The sequence below is a fragment of the Pan troglodytes genome, chromosome 6 (genome assembly GCF_028858775.2).
Source record: "Pan troglodytes isolate AG18354 chromosome 6, NHGRI_mPanTro3-v2.0_pri, whole genome shotgun sequence".
Classification (NCBI taxonomy): domain Eukaryota; kingdom Metazoa; phylum Chordata; class Mammalia; order Primates; family Hominidae; genus Pan; species Pan troglodytes.
The window spans coordinates 139,101,415-139,124,279 of NC_072404.2; the positions used below are offsets into that span (position 1 = coordinate 139,101,415).

Consider the following 22,865-nt stretch of genomic DNA (forward strand, 5'->3'; position numbering starts at 1 on the left):
ATAATCTCACTAGCCAACCATTTCCAAATTCAGCTACTTGGTCAAATACGTAATAACCAGAATAATTACTAGGTCATCAATGTTACATAGAAGGAATAGGATACTTTTGTACATGAACTGATTACCAAAGCACAGTTCCACCAGCAATATTTAGACAATGTACTATCAAACACTGCAGGAATACTTTATGTTCTTTTCCTCAATTTTATAGATGTGGGAGGGTCAAATATACCTTCCTTGTACTGCTAATTAACCATCTTCAAATTCTTAACTTTTGCAGAGTACCTTTCTAATTATATACTAGTATAAGTAGTATTAATCATGATGCAGAAAGAGACTGATAATTAAAATGTATCAAGGTTAAACTATGGATAAGAGTGCCATGATGGCTGCCATATCTATTGCCACAGTATAAAAAATATGTTTAATCTTAATACCAAAGGTGACGAATTATGAGTGTCCAGCAATTGGAAATAAGTGGTTAGAGAAAGATAGTCATTGCCCTATTCAGAAATGCAAGGTTCTACCTAGACCACAATTTAAAAATATGTAAAATATACTGTTCACACATTATAACCACTGCAATGGAATCCCTTTCTTCTTAGTGGAGTAGTATGTGTATGCCATTTCTAAATAGTGCTTCTCAATGGTTATGAGAAATATGTCAAAGCACTTGGGGGTTTCTTTCAAACTATGTATGTGTTCCCCACCCCCCAGAATCACTGCCATAGTTAGCGCCACTGCTAGTGATTACTAGTAAGCCACTGCTAGTGACAGAAGCATGTCATATCTCTCAGCTGTCTTGGAAGCAGACATTAAGATGCACTAATTTAGCCCGGGACTGGTGGCTCAGGCCTGTAATCCCAGCACTTTGGGAGCCTGAGGCAGGAGGATCACTTGAGTCCAGGAGTTTGAATCCAGGCTGGGCAAAACAGCAGAACCCATCTCTACAAAAAAATACAAAAATTAGCCAGGTGTGGTGGCATGCACCTGTAGTCACAGCTACTCAGAAGGCTGAGGTGGGAAGATTGCTTGGGCCAAGGAGATCAAGGTTGCAGTAAGCTGTGCACTCCACGCTGGGTGACAGAGCAAGAGCAAGACCCTGTCTCAAAACAACAACAACAACAACAAAAGCAGCACTAATTTACCAAATACCATAACTGAGATCTCATTTAATCTCAGTGAAATACTTCATAACAAAGCAAGATGGTTATCTGATTTTACAAATAAAGCTGAGACCAGAGGTGTAAAAATCTCTTCACTGTTATCTATCAGGTCATATTAGCGCCCAAGAGTTTAGAGGCAGTTTTAGTTTTTTGTAATTAAAATCTCATTGCACTTATTGCCACATATAAATATTAATCATGGAGGCTTACTTACAGAATGGTTTTTAAAAAAATAATGGAGACTTCATCTTAGCAAAATATTTTTATGACAACTGTAAGAAATGAATACCTAACAAGGTATTCAATCTATAACAATGTGATTTATGATTGGGAGGGAGGGATATAAAGCTATGAAAATCTGAATATATCTATCATGAGAAACAATATAAGGAAAAATGAGTAGCAAACAGATTTTTATAGATATTGAAATGTTTTAAATCTGGGCTAAATAATAGTACATACTGAGCTAAAATATTATTTTGTTGTTACCTGAACAGACTATCTACGCTATTCTATAATGAACCAGGTGGAATAAAAGAGTTTCATTAAAAAAATACAGAGTGTAAAGAAAGCCCAAGAACCAACAGGCATAATTAAAAAAAAAAAAAAGCCTTAATGCGTGGTAGCAGTAGAAAGATAAAATAGGAAACTATTCACATTCTGGCTTCAGACACGTTCCCATTTGGTCATGATTTCCGTATGCAATATCTAAAAACCAAGCTTCACTCTTCTAATATTAGTTTATGTACAAATTTAAATATCACATATAGGATAAACAAATCTAAACTAAATTATAATTGATATAGAAAACCTAATCATGTAGTTTAAAGTGAAAGCAAAACAAAACTCACCTTAATGTCAAATATTCTTAAAAAATAAGATCTCTGTGGATTGTCCTTAACAAGACAAGCAACACCACTGCACTTCTTTGACCACATACAGTTCCGATCTGCTGCATATAACTGCACCACTGCTGAAGACATAGTCTGCAAAATATAAAATTATAACCATTAGGTTCAAAATAATATGTAGATGATCATAGCCCCTGCTGACAGCTTGACCGCAACCACCCAGCTAAGCTGCTCCTAAATTCCTGATTCACAGAAACAGGAAATAATAAACATGTATTGTTATTTTAAGCCACTAGTTTCTGAAGTAATTTCTTATGTAGTAATAAATAACTAATATAATAATCATATAACAATAATTACTGAAAACATTTATTGATGCTTAAAATGTGTTAGGAAATGTGTTAATCACTTTTAAATATAGCCTCATTTGTTATTACTATGATAACTTCATTTTTTACTTGAGAAACCCGACACCAAAGGGGGTAATTTGCCCAATACCACACAGCTAAATGGCAGAGCTGAAATTCCAAATCCAGGCAATTTGTGACTTCAAATCTAGCATTCTTACTCCCCCTATTACACTGTTTCCCCATAAAGTGAACACTTAAGCAATGAAGTAGTAGCATTAGTAATGGCTGACTTGTATAAAGCAGTTAAGCACTTATCTAGATAAGGATTGAGACAAACTTGAAAGCAGTATTACCACCCTGGAAGGCAGATTATAGTATCTCCTTTCTAAAGTGAGTTTAAGATTGTAAGTGATTTGCACAAGTGGCCACACAGTTTTAATGCTATACTGAGGATATGAAAAAGATTTGAGTGACTATTGTCTCAATTTTACCAAGGATAGTCCCTAAATAGAACCCTTTCAGATGTATAGGAGGGAAGCTAACTCGTTACATGCAATGGACACTTTAGGGCATTAGGATTTTCCAGTACACCATGTTGCCCCCTTCCTCAAGACTATATCATGAAAAGGTGTAAACTAATTTTATTCTAAATTAAGTTTACTTTATAACCTAGAATGTAACTATTCAACCTTAAGTTTCTATGAAAGTGATACACACTTACACTGATAAAGCACTTACAAATCCTCTGAAAGCCATAATTATGTTTTCTGATAAAGTAATTTCACTTCTAAACTAGAAATTAAGAAAATCATTTAGAATATAATACTTCATATTTTAATATAAATATAAAAATAAAATATTTCATATAAATATATATTTTTTTAAAGAGGAAGAACTGAAATAACCTAAAATAGGAGCTGATTAAGTAATTATGGTACCTTAGTTCAACGGAATTTGGGCTCTGTAATAAAAAATAGACTACATTAAGATTTGAAGATACGCTGTTTTAGGTTTACTTAACTATGCCTGAGGGGTGCCCTCTTTTGGTAAGAGGAATTTCAAAGAACAATTATATGCACAAATCTTTTATTACTAGATACTAAATTCAGAAATGTAAGATCAGTATACTGTTAGGATCAAAAGTCCATAAAGACTTGCTCAGATAACAATGTTCAATGTTATGTTTTTAACATTACAGACCAAACTCAACCTTGAACTTCACACACAGTACTGAGTAGGACACAAAGGAACAGAAAAATTTCTGCAAGAGTCAATAAAAATTATGATAACTTAAAAACAAAAAATGTGTATCCTGGGACACTGGGTTTCAAAGAGGAGACTGAAGAATGTGGGACACTTTTTGGCCTGCTCAAAACACACTTGTGTTTGCAAGTGCACAATCTCAGGATGATAGTGCCACAGGCATCCTGCTGCCAGCACTGAAAACTTCAGAAAAATGCGTCTTGCATACACTATCTAAAGGTACCAAATACCAGGCTGAAGAATTCAAAAATCAAACAAGCAATTTGTTAGTTCTAAGGAGAATTCACATAAAGTCTTTTTTAGTATGGTGCTGTCAAAATACATTCATTTCTAAAAAGAAAAGCAATTAGGAAACTAGATGTACCAAAATGAAGATCTAAAAATCTCCCTACTTCGCTTTTTACCAGAAATCAAGAAATAACAGCTCACACACACACACACACACAAAAGTTATTCAACAGGGTCTGAAATTCCATTATGAAAATCCCCTTGCTAGCCAAAGGACTAAATATTCATGATGTTATAAATATTCACGTTGTAAAACATGTGGCTATATATGTGAACTTTAAAAAACAAAACAAAACAAAAAAAACCCAAACTAAAAAACATTTAAACCTTTAGATAAACTTAAATTCTTAAAACACCTGCTTAAGAAATAAAGACTAACAATGCTATAATTTTTCACAGACAGGATACTGCATTATAAACATTAAAACTAAAAAAACAACTATTCAAAAGCAATTTTCAGTAACTGGATTTTCAAAAAATTTGCTACACTCTTATTATGAGTCTAAGTGTCTATTTCATTAATTCTTACCTTCATCTGGCAGTCTGAAAATGACATACCACAGCACCTTGTAAAGCCTTTTCTAATTCAGAATAATTACAGTGAATATGAGAATAACTACTATACATTTAATACAGTATATTAATGCTAGACAATATAAAAACAGTCACTAATCCCCACACTCTAGATTGACAGTGACTTAATTAAGTTTTTAAAGACATTCCTTCCATTCCTTTAAGTAATTACAACGAATCAATTCCATTCCTTCTTGTCTTTCGTAATTAAGAAGATATTAATGAAAAACAACCTAAGAACAAGTGCTTAGGAAGGGAAATCTATTTCTTATTACCCTAATAATGTTAAGGTTAAAATCTGGTAATTAAAAGGAAAAAAGTACTGTATCAACTTTGGTAGAAACAGAACCTGTCATATCTTGTGTATTCCTGATACTTCAGTACTGAGTAACTGTAATGACATATTCATTCTCAGAACTATGATGATCAAGGGCAGGAAGAATATGGGGGATGTATTCTAGGAAGTGAATTCCCTCCCACTGTCCTTCTGCCTGGGACTTCCACCTCTTTGAGGTTGACTCTGCACCAGTCGAGAAGTATTTCTCTGATTCCTTAGGTTGAAATGACTTTTATTGGAGTTTTTTGGGTTTTTTTTTTTTTCTCACATTTCTGAAGTGCTTGTTTGTGTACCTTGTGTTACTCTGTTATTCTACTGGTCTTACTCTAAATCAGAGTAATTTTCTGTATTGATTTCCTAACCACTAAAAAGACTGCAATTCCCATAAGCACTTAAAGTAGTTCTGCAAGCTTGTACTTTCACTCCACCTATACTTTGTCCCCAAGTGAACAAGTATTTGTTAAAAACTACATGTTCTGATTTTGATAATGATACTACAATAATAACAGAATGACTCTGATTTTAGGATATATAGCCTGAAATATTATAAAGAGGCATTATGTCTGCAACTTATTCTCATGTTATTCAGAAAAAAATAACATGCATGTATACATATATAGAGAGAAAAAAACATGGTAAATGTAATAAACATTTGGCAAATCTGGATGAAGGATATATAGAAGTTCTTTGTACTGTATCTTTAAGTATGAAATTATTTCTAACTTTAACAAGCACGAATGATTCATTAAAATGTATGACCCTTAGCTCTCTTTCACAACCACAGCAATCTTGAGAAGGTGGTCCTCTCCCCAGAGCCATTACTACCTCTATATATGTTAGCCACTGCTGCAATGGCCCAAAACTAAGAAAACTCCCACTTCCTCCTATTCCCTCTATATGTGTACCAACTTTCTTAAAAGTTCTATCCTGCATAAGACTTAAACCACAAACATTCAGCACTTCTACTGTTTAAATTCCTTTCACATTTTCAGAACAACCACATTATGTAACAGGTCAGAATAAGAATTTTAGATCAGGAAAACAGGTATTTCTTTGACTACGGAAACAGCTAGACCACAAAAAGACTAGAAAATACTAGGAGTCACAGGGATCCTTGTTTTTAGCCATCAACTGCCTACAACAAATACTAAAATGATTTAATACTGAATAACTGAATATTTAATAACTGAATATTTAATAATAACTAAAATTATTTTAATCTAACAAATATACAATGTTGTTAAAGAAAATATTTAAACATATTTTCTCTTTTTATTTTTGAGACAAGGTCTTGCTCTGTCACCCAGGCAGGAGTGCAATGGTGAGTGAGATCGCTCACCGCAGCATCAAGCCCCTAGGTTCAAGTGATCCTCCTACCTCACTCAGCCTTCTGAGTAGCTGGGACTACCAGCACACACCACTATGACGGGCTAATTTTCTAATTTTTTGTAGAGATGCAGTCTAACTATGTTACGCAGGCTGGTCTCAAACTCCTGACCTCAAGTGATCCTCCTACCTTGGCCTCCTAAAGTGTAGGGATTACAGATGCGAGCCACTGTGTCTGGCCAAAAATATATTTTCAATAAACATCCAAAATACACTAAATGTGGGGGGGAAATCATATGACTTAACAAAATAAAGTCTTTTCTATGATCATGTTGGCCTAGATTAACAGTCAAATACTCCCAACTTTTATATGTACGCATGTATCTGAATGTGCATTTGGCCTCAAATGTCTGAAAACTAACATGAGAAAATCCATTCTAAGTCTTCTCATTATATAAAAGCTAAGATTTAAATACATTCCTAGATGCTCTGATGATATATTTACATGAAATGACCTATTATTACTCTGAATATACAGTTGGCCCTTGAACAATACGTGTTTGAACTGTGTGGGTCCACTTACATGCAGATCTTTTTCACTAAATACAGTCAGGACTCCATATCGCAGGGTTCTGCATCCGCAACCAAACGTGGATTGAAAAATACAGTTATTAGCAGGATGAGATACCCACAAAACAGGAGGGCAGACTTTTCACATGGGTGGGTTCTAAAGGACCTCAGTATGTGTGAACTTTGGTAACTGTGGGTGGCCCTAGAACCAATCCCCCATGGATACTAAGAGATGACTGTAAAATTTTAATCTATACATTATAAAAAGTAGTATAAAAGTAAAGAAATGCAAAGAATTTGGTTGAATTCCTACAGTTTATTATGTAGTGATCTCATGAAACAATGTTCTAAATAATTAAAGTAGCAACACCTGTTACCTGCCCACCTCAAAACCCAATACAGAAATCATAAATTTAAAAAAGAAAAACAATGTATCTGGCAGGGAACAACAACTCCTGAGAGTGGTGAGTATCAGTAAGAACTATCCAGGAAAAGAAAACACAAAAATTCACTTTGGAGACAAGGGATCTTATCACCTGGTAATTTCTACAATGAGAAATAACCAGAAAAGAAAAGAGAAAACAAACAAAAACAGTACACGTTTTAAAAAGAATATGGCAATGACAAAAGACTCCACAAGAAATAAATTTCTAAAAAAGCAAACCTGGAGCAATGAAGGAGGAAAACCACAAAAGCAAAAAGTAACAAACAGAATCTCAACAGTGAAGAAAAACGGAGCCAGATAGAAACAGCTGCTATCTTAGGGACCAAACACAGAGAGTCTTTTAGATCTTAGCTGCTTTTTAAGAAAATGTCTCTGCCAGACATATTTGTTCACCAAATGTTTATGAAGAACCTCCTATGTACAAGGGACTGGGATAACTGGGGGTGAGGACAAGAATGAAAATGAGGGCAAATACAAAAATGAATTAGACAAGGTCCTCATAAAACATCTAGTTAATAAAGGGGAGATTGGCATTAATAACTATTAAAATGCTACTAGGAAAAATTAGTATGCAAGAAAAATATAAAACCTAACTAGTGTAGGAAGGCTTCCCTGAGGTGACATCTTGCCTGAAGAATGAAAAAGGGTGAGTCAAGTGAACAAAGCGTTGGTGAGGAGTAAGTATGGAGGAAATGGCATTCTAAGTAGACTCATCAAAAAGACCCTACCATAGGAAAGTTTGGTGAACTGTGTGGAGTAGGAAATAAGAAAGAGAAGAGTGGCATGGATTGAAGACACAGATTTAATGTTAAAGTAATACAAAACACAGCTCAATTCAGTGATTTAAAGAGATAAACAGCCACATACAGTTTGGAAACCTTGACTGGAGATTTGGTACAGTAGCACATCATTCCTGTAATGGCCCTTGATTCAAGTTCTTATATATTATCTTCCTCCACTTATGCTGGATTTGTCTACGTGACTTGTTTTGATGAAGAAGACATTGGTAAATGGAAGGAGAAGCGGGAATACTTGCACCTTGTAGCTTGCCCTTTTGGAAGTGCTGCCCTAAAACCTGGAATCAAAGACCACATAGAGAGCAAGGCCCTAGTCCATTTCAACTGTCCTTTCTGAGCCCAGTCCCTAAATTCTGGTGATATTAGTCACCAGCAGACCAATCACTCAATCTACAGAATGAGAAATCTGTTGATACTGCTATAAGTCACAAAGTCATCAGGTGGTTTGTTTGCAACAACAGATAACAGATGTAGGGGATTGTTTTAATATACTAAAAGACATAACCTATAAGAAATGGCTCCACGTCTTCCTCTATTCCATTTCTAGCAGTATAGTTATGACAAATTTTTGGTTACAAATCATAAAAGTTTTAGACCTCACCTTCATTATCAGTGCACATTCCTGTTTGGAACCATTTAAAAAATCACTTTATTATATACAAAAAGCCATATGGAAAGGTGTGTGCTACACAGCAGGCTTAGGTCATTCACAACCACACACCAATCTTATATACTGCCTATGATTTAAATTCATACATCCAGAAAATTGCAAAGTATTATGTGGCACAGACCTTTAGCATTACCAGTAAACAATCAAAATTAGATGTTAAAACTAAAAATGGCAAGTCTTATGGTATTCTCAACTTTCTACTACCAGAAGGATAATCATATACAGATAAAGGTGAGAGGAATACTGATCTCATTATAGACTGGGTTATATTTGCAAATGGGTGAGGACACTGTGTTAAAAGGGCAGCTCATAGGTGTGGCTGGTTCTCTTCTGCCCTACCCTGTAACTTAAGTGGATCTACTTAAAAGGAGTTTTTCCTCTCTCTTCTGTCTCCTTTTCCTTCTGTTTCTTGCAAATTCAGTTGGATTATGGTAAAACCTGAAATTTGGGTCTGGATTTTCAGGGAATAAAGTTGGAAAGGGGGTACCCTAGGAGTCCCAGCTCACCAATCAGTTTATTTTTATTTTTATTTATTTATTTAGATGGAGGCTCGCTCTCTCACCCAGGGTGGAGGAGTGCAATGGCACGATCTTGGCTAACTGTAACCTCCGCCTCCCAGGTTCAAGCAATTCTCCCACCTCAGCCTCCCAAGAAGCTGGGATTACAGGAACCCACCATCATGCCCAGCTAATTTTTGTATTTTTGTAGAGATGGGGTTTCAGCATGTTGGCCAGGCTGGTCTTGAACTCCTGACGATCTGCTTGAATCTGCTTGACGATTGCTTGAACTCAGGCGATCTGCTTGCCTCACCCTCCCAAAGTGCTGGGATTACAGGCGTGAGCCACTGTGCCCGGCCCAAAGTTTAACATTACTGGTGGAGCCCCAAGTCCTGATAACAAGGGGAAAAAACAGAGAGGGAGGGAGAGTGCAACTGCAGGATGGAGGGAGAGAGAGGGAAAGAGAGAGGGAGAGAGAAAGAGGGAGGCAGGAAGGAAGGGGGAGAGAAAGAGAGATTTTTGTTTTTTAACTTTGCTACTACTCTTCTGTGGGAACAGTTTGGGACGAGAGGGTGAAAAGTAGTTACTGCAGTTGCTGGTGGGATGTGGGTATTCCTGAATGCTAGAGCCAAATAGCACTTAATACCACTTCACCATATATTTTCTCAAGCATATAATCCAATCCCCTCATTTTATAGGTGAGCTCAATTTATTTGCCAGAGGTCACATATTATACAGCTTTGGATGAATTTCCCAATCAGTTGCTAATTCTATACTCAACATACACTACATAATCAGTGATTCATCCCAATCCTAATTTGTCATATTTTTGCCCTATGCCAGCTAAATGATCCTCCAAGAAGGATATATCCTTAATATAGTTTTATTCCTCTAACGCCCCCTTTTGGTTTGTTTTTTACCTTAATTTTGGGGCAGGGAAAATGGCAGGGAGGGAGAGTTTGTGGTAGTGGTTGTAGAAAGTAAAGGATTGCTGGTGCATGAGAAAAAAAAACATGTTTATGAAGGGAAAAACTCCAAACAGACATTAAGTTGTTTGTCCTGGGGAAAAGAGGTGAACTTACCATGAAGCTAATTAGGTTTAAGTTTCAGGATCTTTTACTTCGTAGAGTCCCTTACAAGGCTTGGATTATTCTCCTTTGGGACACAGGACCAGCAGCAACTGTAGCCTCATGCCTAGGGGCTCCTCTTTAGCTGTCCCTGAAGATGATCATGGTACTTCCATCAAGAATGCACTATCTCTGTATCCGCCTAGCTCCTAGCAGTAATTTCCTGTCCCTCTTGGACCACATGATGCATCCGGACTCAATCTTTAACCCAAGGATTTGCATGAGTGTTGCCCAGCTCCTGCTGGGTGTGACGACATACTATGATCCAACTACATGGACACTTCTGGGGTCAGGGACAGTGGTCCAAACAAATGAGATGTAAAGTTCTCCCCAGGCAAGAAACATGTTTTATGCAAAGTGAAGGAAATTACAGATGTGCTATTACATTACTAGTAACTGGTTTCAAAACTTTTTTTTTCAGCTTCACAGCTATTGATAGTAAATAAATTTTGAGCAAATATGTTAGAGCAGGAGTCTTTTTCTGTAAAAAGCCAGATATTTAATACTTTGCGCTTCCAACTCATGATCTCTTTCAACTCATCCATTGTTGCACACAAAAGCAGCCATAGATTATATGGATATGCCTGTGCTGCAAAAAACTTTATTTATAAAAACAAGCAGGCTGAATTTGGTCCATGGTTGGTACTCTGTCAAGTCTTATGCAAGAGGAAAAGACTCTTCCTATATAAAATATAAAACTGTCATGTAAAGAAGTGACGAATGAATACATGGCCACAATAGGTAGAAAAAAAGTACCAAATAGGTATAATATATTGGACTGTTAATTAATAATAAACACAGCAAGTTATAATAGCAATAAGCTACTTGTCTAAATTTTGTGAAGTTTATGGCATTTTTTATTTGTTGTGATCTTTTCTCACACCAAATAAACATTCACTTTTAGACTTAATTTTGGATTGTTTTTCTTAATGAGAGCCGCTCCCAATTATAAGCTTCAGGCCACAAAACCTGGATTAGCCTTGCTTGGGGTGAGAAAATGATGCATCAATCAGAACAACAGAATTTTGTATATGAAGAAAACAAACAACTATCTAAGCGAATATATTCATTTTGCCAAACCACACTTAACGAAACAACTTTTGAACATATAGTGATCTTATCCATTTAAGAAAACTAAAGCCAAGCAACTTCAAAAAAACACAAAAACACTAAGATAGGTGGGTAATGACAATGAGTGTATCTGGAAGGAGGAAAGTCTTCTATATTCAATGTTTTAAGAATCCTTCATATAACATTTTTTTTTTAAGAGAAAGGGTCTCACTATGTGGTCTAGGCTGGTCTCCAACTCCTAGCCTCAAGTGATCCTCCTGCCTTGGTCTCCCAAAGTGCTGGGATTACAGGCATGAGCCACCATGCCCAGCCCCATATAATATTTTTAACAGATGATTACATAGCATTTGCTTAAATGCTTGCTGTAATGGGGTGCTCACAACTTGAGGGAAAAACTATCTTACTGTTTAAGCAGTAAGAATATCTTACTGTTAGAAAATTTTACATCGTTAATCTAAACCTGTTTTCCTGGCAATTGCCACCCACACGTTTTGTATTTTTTATTCTTTCATTCAAGTATCTGTTGAGCATTTGTTATGTGGCAGGCATAATGCCAGGTACTATAGCTATAATAATGCAAAACCGAAGGTATATACCACATCCTCCAGTTACAGCATACTTACTTCTGTGTAGTGGCAGCAACATTTTCGCTTCCACAGCAATGTTCCACTAAAACTCTACTTGTCACATCATCTCTTTTAAAGGTAAAATTTATTTTGATCATTCCTCATCTGACCTGGTTTATGAATCCCTTTATTAGTCTGGTCACCCTTGTTAAAATGAAGCCAATATTTTACATGCGTTCTGATCAGCAGTGCAAAATATTGGGAAAATAATGTTTCTGATCATAAAAAGAAATGTGCAGCCTCATTGTCATCTACCACATGATATGCTGAAGTCACATGGGACTGTCTTAGAAGTCATTAACCTCTCTCATATCCTGATCCTTTATGTCGAAATCCATGCTCCCAAAAGTGAAGTACCCTCTCTGACTCTCCTTTCACTTGGTCACTGTTCAAACTTCAGCTATGATGTTGCCTATGGGAACTGTGAAGTCCTAATTTGGGAGGGAAGTCAGGCTGGCGAGATGACCCAAGGAAAGCAAAAAGAGAAAGCAGTAAGCTGTAAGTCTGCCTTTCTTCATGGTCCAGGACACACAGCCCTTCTGTGCAAATAACTCACGATCTTCCTGAGCTCAGCTATCAGCAGACCCTTGGCTGACAGAAAAATTCAAGTTAGCTCACTGCAACCTTGTTATCAGTATGGCACAAAGCCCTCTTCAGTACAGAGCACAAGCACCATTCTATAAAATCTCCAGCAAGCCTTTGTATCCTGGCAGTCAGCTCCTCTCTTGCTGACCTGTCTGTTGCACCCTTGCAACATATTTTCATACTGTCTCTAAGAAATCTGCCTTTCTGTAGTTACAACTGTCTTGGTAAATTCTTTTTACCACCCAAGCCACCAGCCAGATAGTCACTAGTCACTGCTCACCTGTGACAGGAACCTCCCAACCCACCTTTCCCTCAGTCTGTGACAAAGGCCTATCCATTGAGTTCCCATAGTGCCTAGGAACCTTCATTATACCAGTTACTGTATTATAATCTGTTCACTTAGGTCTTCTCAGCAGACTGTCAACTCCTTGAAGATAGGGCCCTGTCTTATTTCTATACTCACCTAGCACAAAATATATGGTTACCCCCAAACCTGTTTCCCAACAACCAGTTTATCATATAAGAATTAAAATCAGTTCAGTAACGTGTTTGATCTATTTAACTAAACCAGGGTAAAGGGGTAACACACTTTACAATGACTTCCATCAAAACCATTATTTAAATCATTAATTCAAATCTTCAGAATCTTAAAATTATCCAAAATTACTCGAATTTTTTTGGTCATCAAGAAAAATACACACTCATTAAATAAAGCACAGTTCAGCTATACAAATAGGATACCATACAGCTGCAAAAAAAAAAAAAGTTGTTATTCAAGTAATGATAAGATGAACAAGATACACTGTTATCTGAATAAAAGGCAAGATGTAAAAGTAAGGGTAGCATATACTAACGTCTGTACACAATACTACAAACAAGAATAAATAACTTACATTTGCCTATGTATGCACAGAACCTTCTGAAGAAGAGACAAAACTAGTAACAGTTGTTTAAAGGTTCTCTGTGTGGACAGGTATTTTGTTGGAGAAGAAATGACTAGGCAAATGAAGGACTGGATAAATGAGAAACATCACTTTCTTTTCACACTGTGGGATTTTTTTTTTTTTTTTTTGAGATGGAGTCTCACTCTCTCGGCCAGGCTGGAGTGCAGTGGCACAATCTTGGCTCACTGCAAGCTCCGCCTCCTGGGTTCATGCCATTCTCCTGCCTCAGCCTCCTGGTAACTGGGACTACAGGTGCCTGCACACTGTGGGATTTTTAAACCATGTGGATGTATTGGCTCTCCAAAAATTAAAAATTGATTTAAAAAATATACACATTAAAAAAAAAAAAGACCTACTCAAATCACATTATGGTGCAAGTCTGAAACAAACAAACAAAAATAACCTTTCTGACCTAGAAACAGTAACCTAGCAAGAATTTTGAGTAGCTCTTTAGCTTCCCCCTAAAAAATTAAAAATAAACATTGCGGAATAACATACTACAGTGCCTACAGGGGCTTAAACTAATAAAAAGCAAACTCTGGCTACTATAGGGAGATAGCCAGTCTATAATGAACAACAGTCTTTGATTTCTTTTACAAACTTACTCTTGCAGTCTTTCAAACTCTTAAACATGATTAATAAAAATAAGCAAATTAAAATTTTTTGTCTTCCATATTTGTTATTCTATATTCAGCAATTCAATGATCTAATAAGCATTTAAGGACAGTCACAGGGATGTACATATACTTTATATAAATAAGCACTTTTAGTTTGCTTGACTTTGACATGTACAATCAAGGTGGGCAAAAAACGTGCAAAAGGTAGGTTACTTTGAGAGCCATTTTATTTAAATATGAGCTTTTGAAGGCATAAGGTAAAGGTAAGGGCTTTGTAACAAGTAACAGTTTAAATTCAACATACAACCTAAGGACTTAAAGTACAACATTTGAGACTCTCATGTACATTACACACAAGAGCTAGATAGCATCCACCCCAAAAAACAAACAAACGAACAACAACAACAAAAAACCCCACCAAAGAATCCAAGAACCTTTCTCGTTTTGTTTTTAAGATTTACATTTTATTCACAATTTAAGAGACTTAAGGCTGGGTGTGGTGGCTCACATCTGTAATTTCAGCACTTTGGGAGGCCAAGGAGAGTGGATCACCTGAGGACCAGCATGTCCAACATGATGAAACCCTGTCGCTACTAAAAACACAAAATTTGGTCAGGCGTGGTGGCGGGCGCCTGTAGTCCCAGTCCCAGCTACTCAGGAGGCTGAGGCAAGAGAAATGCTTGAACCCAGCAGACAGAGAGGTTGCAGTGAGCTGCGATTGAGATTTAATAACTTAAATGTTCTCTATTTTTTAGAATGTATAAATTAATTGGGAATGATTTCACTTTGAGTCCACACAGATCTTTTACACTGTTACTGTCCTCTCTAGGTAAGCTCCAAAGCTGGGTGGCTTTGGGGGTGGGGGCAGGGGCAGGCGGGAGGGTACTGTTAGTTTCTGGACTCATCTTGCTTTTGCTCTCTGGAGCTGTACTGTTTAATAAGGTCACCACTAGCCACAATGGCTATTCAAATATAAGTTAAAAATGTTGTCTCTCAAAGTCACACCTGCTACATTTCAAGTGCGCAATAATCACAGATGTCTACCATATTGGACAGCATCATAAAAAGTTCTATTGGATAATAATGCTCTGGAAAGTCCTAGGGATAATCTTACGCAAATAATTTATTAGAACAAGATATGGAATTTATAAGGTCAACAGAAGGTCAAAGTTGGGATAACTACACAAAGGAATGTTCCTAATAAAAATAATTTAAAGAATCGTATTTATTCACAAAATGTCTGGCTAACCTAGAGACTAAATCTGAACAGGGTATTAATTCAATTAACAATTATTTATTATCTTAATCATCTTAGATGATTAAGAGAAGGTCTCTGTCTCCAAGATGTTAATAACCTAAAAAGGAGATATGTTTAGAAAAATAATTGTAGGCTGGCCATGGTGGCTCACGCCTGTAATCCTAGCACATTGGGAGGCTGAGGCAGGTGGATCACTTGAGGCCAGGAGTTCAACACCAGCGTGGCCAACATGGCGAAACCCCACGCCTCTATTAAAAATACAAAAGTCAGCCAGGGGTGGTGGTGTGTGACTGTAATCCCAGAGGTATGAGAATTGCTTGAACCTGGGAGGCAGAGGTTGCAGTGAGCCAAGATCGCCACTGCACTCCAGCCTGGGTGACAGAGGGAGACTCTGTCTCAAAAAATAACAACGAAAATAATAATAATTATAACAAAGTATAAGTACCAAAATGAAAGCAAGAATAAAAATGTTCTGGGAAGGCTAAGAAGGGAGCCCTGAATGCTAACTGGACACAAGTGAGGGCAAAGAATCAGGAATGTCCCAGGGAAGAATAGTGTTATGACTGAAAGCACAGACTCTGGGATAGATTCCACCACTTATTAGCAATGTGGTTTTAAGCAATTACTGAACTACCCTATCCCTGTTTTCCCATCTATAAAATGGGACTAACTTTATTTAGTTAATACATGTAAAGTTCCTTATTATAGGGTTAATACACATAAAGTACTTAGAACACTGGCATTGTATGCATTATTAAATGCTAATTATGATATTATCAGATGTATCATTGCGACATTTCTAATCAGATCATTTTAAGGCTCTATTACTAGCCAACAGAAGCTAGTAATGAAAAGACTAATATTTCTTTTATTTTCAGTATGTTGGTCAATTAAAGAGAATCTGAAAAAAGCCCAGGCTTCCAAAAATAAGAAAGATAACATTCACACCTTTACTATGTGCAAATCTCAGATTGGAGCTGTAACTAAAAAAACACTTCAATACAGTAGAGAGTAAATACTTTGAACGATGGCATCTAAAGCAAGTTTAGGTCAGTGAAAAACCAAATTAATAATCATGTAGTACATTTTAATAGGATTTTTGCTGGCTTGTATACATATGCCAAACCTACCTCGCCAGTACCACCCATTCCCCAACCCCAATACTTCCAGTGTTAGAGACTCATTGCCTCTCTCCAGGGACAAGCACTTGTGCTAAGCTCAATCAATTAAATTAAGATTCTCTCCCAGGAATTTAGAATTCTAAACTGGGACCCAGGACTGATGGGTTTAGTAAGGAAGGAGAGGCTTGGAGTTCAGTAAAGTTCCAATAACTCCTGCTGTTTTTCTCAGAGCTTCCCAGCTTCCTGCTGTTCCTGAAACTTCCTTGTTCAATTCTGCTTTGGATTCCATGGGATCCTCTGGTAGCCAAAAAATTCCTTTTTGGTTGAGCCAGCCAGAATTAGTTCATTTTATTTGTACAAAAGAAGCTTAGCTAACAATACACTTCTAAAAGATTGTGTATATTCTCATATCTCTGAAATCTTAATGAAATTCAATGAGAAATGACACACTTTTTCATTATATGTATATGCTGTTATATACAAGTATATAAGCAAGATCTGAAATTTATACCTTGCTTTGGCCTGAAGTATTGTAATAGCTCCCCCCTCCCAAGAGGAGACACTGCCTCTACTTTATTCTTTCGTAAGTGCTTGCCAGTTATCTTTTAGGACACAAATCAATATTCGAAAACATAACAGGTTCCTATTTGATAAAAATAAAGTCCAAACTCTTCTTCAAGAATTCAAGCTATTTCTTAGTCTGGGGCAATCAACATTTTGACACTATCTTGTTATGAACCCAATATATATCAGAGATAGCAGCCAATTAATCTGCAGACCCCCAAACATATCATACTTCTCAGCTTATAGTGTTCACTCTGCTGAAACATAATGTTGAAAACTTTTCAAACTCCATATATGTAGAGTTCAAATGTCACACTTGATCAAGTTTTTTCAATTTCCTCAAGCAAATATTTCTCCCTTTCTGTATTCTCATAATATTTCATTTATACATCCAATAAAGCACTTATTGAATGACTTATAAGTTCCCATGTAGGGTTTGCTTCACCAAAACACTGTTCACCCTCTAAAGACAAGGGCCACATGCTCTTGAACTGTTATTACCTTTAGCCTCCAACACAGTATTTTATATGCGTTTTGCATTTACTCATTTGCTGGACTGAACTGAGAGGGGTGCCTTTCTTAGAATCGTATTGATTACTGCTGTGCTATCAAAATTGTCTTAAACAATTTCTCAGAACATTACAAACTGCTAATCTGTGGTATTGAAATTATTTTTAGAAGAATGATGACACTTTTCTTCTTGGCACTTCATAACTAATCATAAACATTTATATGACATGGTGAAAAACCTCAGTTAATGCATCCCCCTTCATACTGTTTTAAATGCCACAACAATTTGCTTCTACAACAGCTTCCCCAATAGAAGGAAGTGGTGAGAGTTTGGGGGCAAAAAAAAAACATACCAAAGTCAACATACATTTTTAAAAAGAATGTACTTTTCCCACTAATTTTCAAAGTACAACAAGGCTGTAAGTCAGATGAGCATAGAAGCACGAAATAATTTTCAGTACATTTGGTTAACTGAACAATTTTGTGGTTTTCAAGACGGTCTTAAAAACAGATGGTGTTCTATCTTTTACACATTATTGTGGTACACAAACTGTATGTAAATTTAATGTTCTATTAAATTACTCAATAAATATTAAGTATGCTCATCACTACTGTGCTATGAAAATACGGAACGGACTTTTAAACTCAAGATGCTAATAATCTGTTTTTTTTTAAAAAAGGAGGGATATAATTTGAAAACTGTAAAGCTATGTATGCAAAGATAAAAATTAAAACACATGTAATTTTACACAGAATTTATGCCTCTGAAACCTATTTCTATTTTAATTTACACTAGGTTATATTTAAAAAAAAACAATTTCTTGAAATATGTTTTTTTCCTCATTAGAATCCCAAATAAAAATATTAATATAACAACTGTCTAGAACTGATACTTGTATCAGGCAGAGTGCTAAGAACTTTACTTGTATTTTCTTATTTAATATCAATCCTAGAAGGAACTAAGTTCATACATGAGGAAATTAAAATTGAGCTAGATTTAGTAACTTGCCCGTTGTCACAGAGGTAGAAACTCAAAGAACAGGGTTATAAATTTAGATCTGCTTTACTGCAGACCCCATGCTGTGAACCATGTGTCTCAGCGCAGAAAACATTTAAATTAAATGTCCCACTGGCTTCTAGAAGGGGGAGGTGGGATTTCAATTCCTTCCCTAAACTAAAAATTTTTATTCAACACTAAGTCTGTAAGAATCCCTAACAGTTAATTTTGGTCACAAGAAAAGAAGATAAACAGATCAGTGTTTTAAGCAAACATAAGTTCACTGTTAAATATTACCTAGAGATCTAAAGTATATTTTTTAAAGGTCTTGCAAAGCCAGTACTAACTCTGTTAATGTTACAGACCAGTATTTAGATCAATATTCTTCATGCATATGAATGTGAAAAATCATTCTAATTACAATCATATCAATAATATATTATATAAGGATGGAAAAACAAATTAATGGGACAGGTCAGACTCCAGAAATAGACCCAAACATATAAGGTCAATTATTATTAGAAAGGGTTCCAAGTCAATTCAATGACAAAAGATAAGGCTTTTTTACCAAATGGTGCTGTATCAAATTAACTACATAGGGAAAAAATGAAACTGTAAAGAAAAAATTCATATGATCATCTCATATGACCTTTTTTGCACTTTATATAACACAAAAAATTTGAGATGGATCATAAACCTCAAGTTAGAACCACAAAGCTCCTAGAAGCAGCAGAAGACTGTGACTGTGACCCCTTGGCATAGGCCAAGATTTCTCAAACCACAAATACATGTGCTAGAAAAGGTTAAAGAAAAAAAAAAGATAAATTAGCCTCACCAAAACTAAAAAATCCTGCCCATCAAAAAACATCATTAAAAATTAATTAGGGCCAGGTGTGGTGGCTGCCTGTAATCCCAGTACTTTGGGAGGCCAAGGCGGGTGGATTACTTGAGGTCAGGAGTTCAAGACCAGCCTGGCCAACATGGTGAAACTCTCATCTCTAATCAAAATAGATAAATTAGCTGAGTGTGTTGGCACGCACCTGTAATCCCAGCTGCTCAGGAGGCTGAAGCAAGAGAATCACTTGAACCCAGGAGGCAGAGGTTGCAGTGAGCCAAGAATGCACCACTGCACTCCAGCCTGGGCGACAGAGTGAGACTTCATCTCAAATAATAATAATAATAATAATAATAATAATAATAATAATAATTAGGCAAGCCACAGACTGGGAGAAAATATCTGAAGTACGTATCTCTAACAATAATCTTGTGTCCAGAATATATAAAACATCCCTACAAATCATTAATAAAGAGCAAACAACCCACTAAATCTATGGGCAAAAGACCTGAAGTGCTACACAAAAAACAAAGATACACGAATGGCCAATAAGCACTGAAAGGGTGAAAGAATACCGTTAGTCATCAAGAAAATATAATGAAAAGCCACACTGAGATGCCATTTCACATCCACTAAAATGACCAAAAACAAAAGGACTGACCACATAAAATATTGGAGATGTGGAGCAATGGGAAGTCTCATACATAGCTGGTGGAAGTGCAAAGATTGCACAACCACTTGGAGAACTATCTGAAAGTTTCTTATAAAAATAAACGTACATCTTTCCAGTGACAATGTAATTCTTGAGCTATTTGCCCAAAAGAAATAAAAATATGTGACACACACACACACACACACACACACACACACAAACTTATACAAGAACATAGGAGCCTTATTCATAATAGTCAAAAACGGGAAACTCAAATATCCGTTAACAGAAGAACAGACAAACAAATTGTGGTAAATTCATGGTAAACACTGACAAGTTGACTAATAAAAAAAGAATGAACATGTGTACAATAACAGAGATGAATCTCAAAAACGTATATACTGAGTGAAGAGGACAAAACAGACAAAACTAAGCCATCATGACAGAAATCAGAAAGTGATTGCAAAGGGTGGACAAAGATGGGAGAGAGGCAGGAATTAGAAAGGAACCAACTGGTTAGACTCCCAGTGGAACTTTTTGAGGTATTACAAACATTCTAAACTTTATTTTGGGGGTATGGTCATACTCTGTATCATTTGTCAAAATTCATCAAAGTTAATATTTAAGATCTGTGTATTTTATTATACATAAATTATACCGTAATTTCTTAAGTGAAAAAAAGAATCTTAAGATGAAGCGTTAATGCAAACCACCAAAAACACTAACGACTTCTTATGTTTGACACACTTCATTTCATGGTAGCTAGATAAATTGGAAAGAAAGCTCTTATAAACAATAAACATTAATGTAACCTTACTTGCTTTATTTGAAAAGAAATGTACCTCACTTTACAAGGGAGACAAGAAAGCTTAATTGTAAAATATACTGCTGTATTCATCATCTCAGGCATCCACTTTCATTTTCAAAGTGAGATGTCTCTAAGACTCTTACAAAAAGCATGGACAGCATTCAGAAAGATCACATTTTAAAATTCAGAGCATTTTACAGAATGAAATACAAAAAAATTAAAAAACTCACATTTGTTTAACATTACCTGGGGACTGGGCACTTTCAAGAACTACAAAGAAAATACTAGACTGTCATTATAAAAGGTACAGATTATTGGAAAATGCAATTTGGCAAGGCAAAAATTAAATTTAAAACTGAGCAAACTTATTTCTTAGAAATTGTCATAAAAGAATAGATCAAGTCTGGTGAAGACAGATGAAGAGCATGTGTGTGTGGCCTGCTATGTTAGGGAGTAAAAAGGTAGAAAGGGAAAACAACAACCCAACAACTGTCCATCTCTAGGAAATTGCTGATTCCATAAATGTGTCCACTGATAATGGTATATATCTACTGACAAGAAACAAGGTCCAATAAAACATTAATGTCAGCCGGGCGCAGCGGCTCACACCTGTGATCCCAGCACTTTGGGAGGCCGAGGCAGGCGGATCACGAGGTCAGGAGTTCAAGACCAGCCTGTCCAACACAGTGAAACCCCATCTCTACTAAAAATACAAAAAAATATGGTAGTGGTGAGCACCTGTAATCCCAGCTACTTGGGAGGCTGAGGCAGGAGAATCGCTTGAACGTGGGAGGCGGAGGTTGCAGTGAGCTGAACTCGTACCACTGCACTCCAGCCTGGGCAACTCCATTATACATAAATGCTGTTAGTCGTCTGGAGACTCTGTCTCAAAAAACAAAACAAAACAAACGAATGAACAAAAAAACAAACCATTAATGTCTGTGCCTGTGGGTGTGTGTTTGCTGAGAGTAAGTACATACATGTGTACTTCTTCAATAATTCATGTAAGACAAAACCTAGGAGGATTTGGACAAAAATGTTAATAAGTGTTATTTCTGGGTGGTAAGGTTTATAGATGATTTGCACTGTCGTCATTATTACTCTGTGAACTGCCTATGTCTACAGTATCTGTTGGAAATATAATGCAAGCCAATAACCAATTTCAATTATTTTGTAGCCAACTTGTAAATCAAAAGTGAAATTAATTTCAATAAATTTTATATACTGAATATATTAAAATTCTACCATTTCAACATGTAATCAATATTAAATGAAATAGTTTACATTTTTTTGTTTTGCACTAAGTCTTAGAAATCCAGTGTGTATTTCACACTTACTCAACATCTCAATTTGAATTAATTACATTTCAATTGCTCAATAGCTCATGTGGCTAATGGCTACCAAGTACCATACTGGACAGTGAAGGACTAAGTCTTTAATAATCAGCACTATATTTTTAATGAGTAAGACACAGTATTTTTTAAGTAAGTCACCTGACTGCTATCAGAGCTTTTTCCAAAGTCTCGCAGCTGTGTATTACATAATGTTTTAGATTACTCCAAACTGTTTCTAGCATTCCATGGAAGATTCTTGTTTTTGGAAATGAACAGGTTGATGTAAAGTTATGGAATAAAGAGATACAACGACATAAAAATCAATCTACAATGTAGCACTAAAATAAGTCTTCCTACAGATACGTATGTGGGTGTACACATGAAGCCAATTTCTAATTTCCAGATTTTCTAACACTGAATTTCTGACAGTTAAATTCAATAGTTACGACTATTCTATGAGCATTACTTTGAGCTCCCTTAATATGAGATTATGATAATTCGGTGTATGTTTAATCAAATAAAGTTAAAAGCTTCTCAAACTTTCTTAGGCCTTTCTCAAAAATAGGAAAAAAATAATAATTAGGAGCATGAAACAAGGCTCAAAAAATTAAGAATTCATTCTGTGTGCCTTCAATAAACTTAAAAATTCCTATTGGAGGAATTTTCTCTCCAGTGGAAGAAAA

The 22,865-nt window shown here is 36.0% G+C and overlaps 1 protein-coding gene across 1 annotated transcript in view; it reads right to left on the reverse strand.

The window, feature by feature from the left end:
* Positions 1 to 22,865, reverse strand: part of WASL (WASP like actin nucleation promoting factor) — a 66,667-nt gene that overhangs the window by 22,321 nt on the left and 21,481 nt on the right. Inside the window, exon 2 of the mRNA XM_519342.9 lies at positions 2,018 to 2,152. Coding sequence (XP_519342.2) covers positions 2,018 to 2,152 — 135 coding nt within the window. The remainder of the gene's footprint in view (positions 1 to 2,017; positions 2,153 to 22,865) is intronic.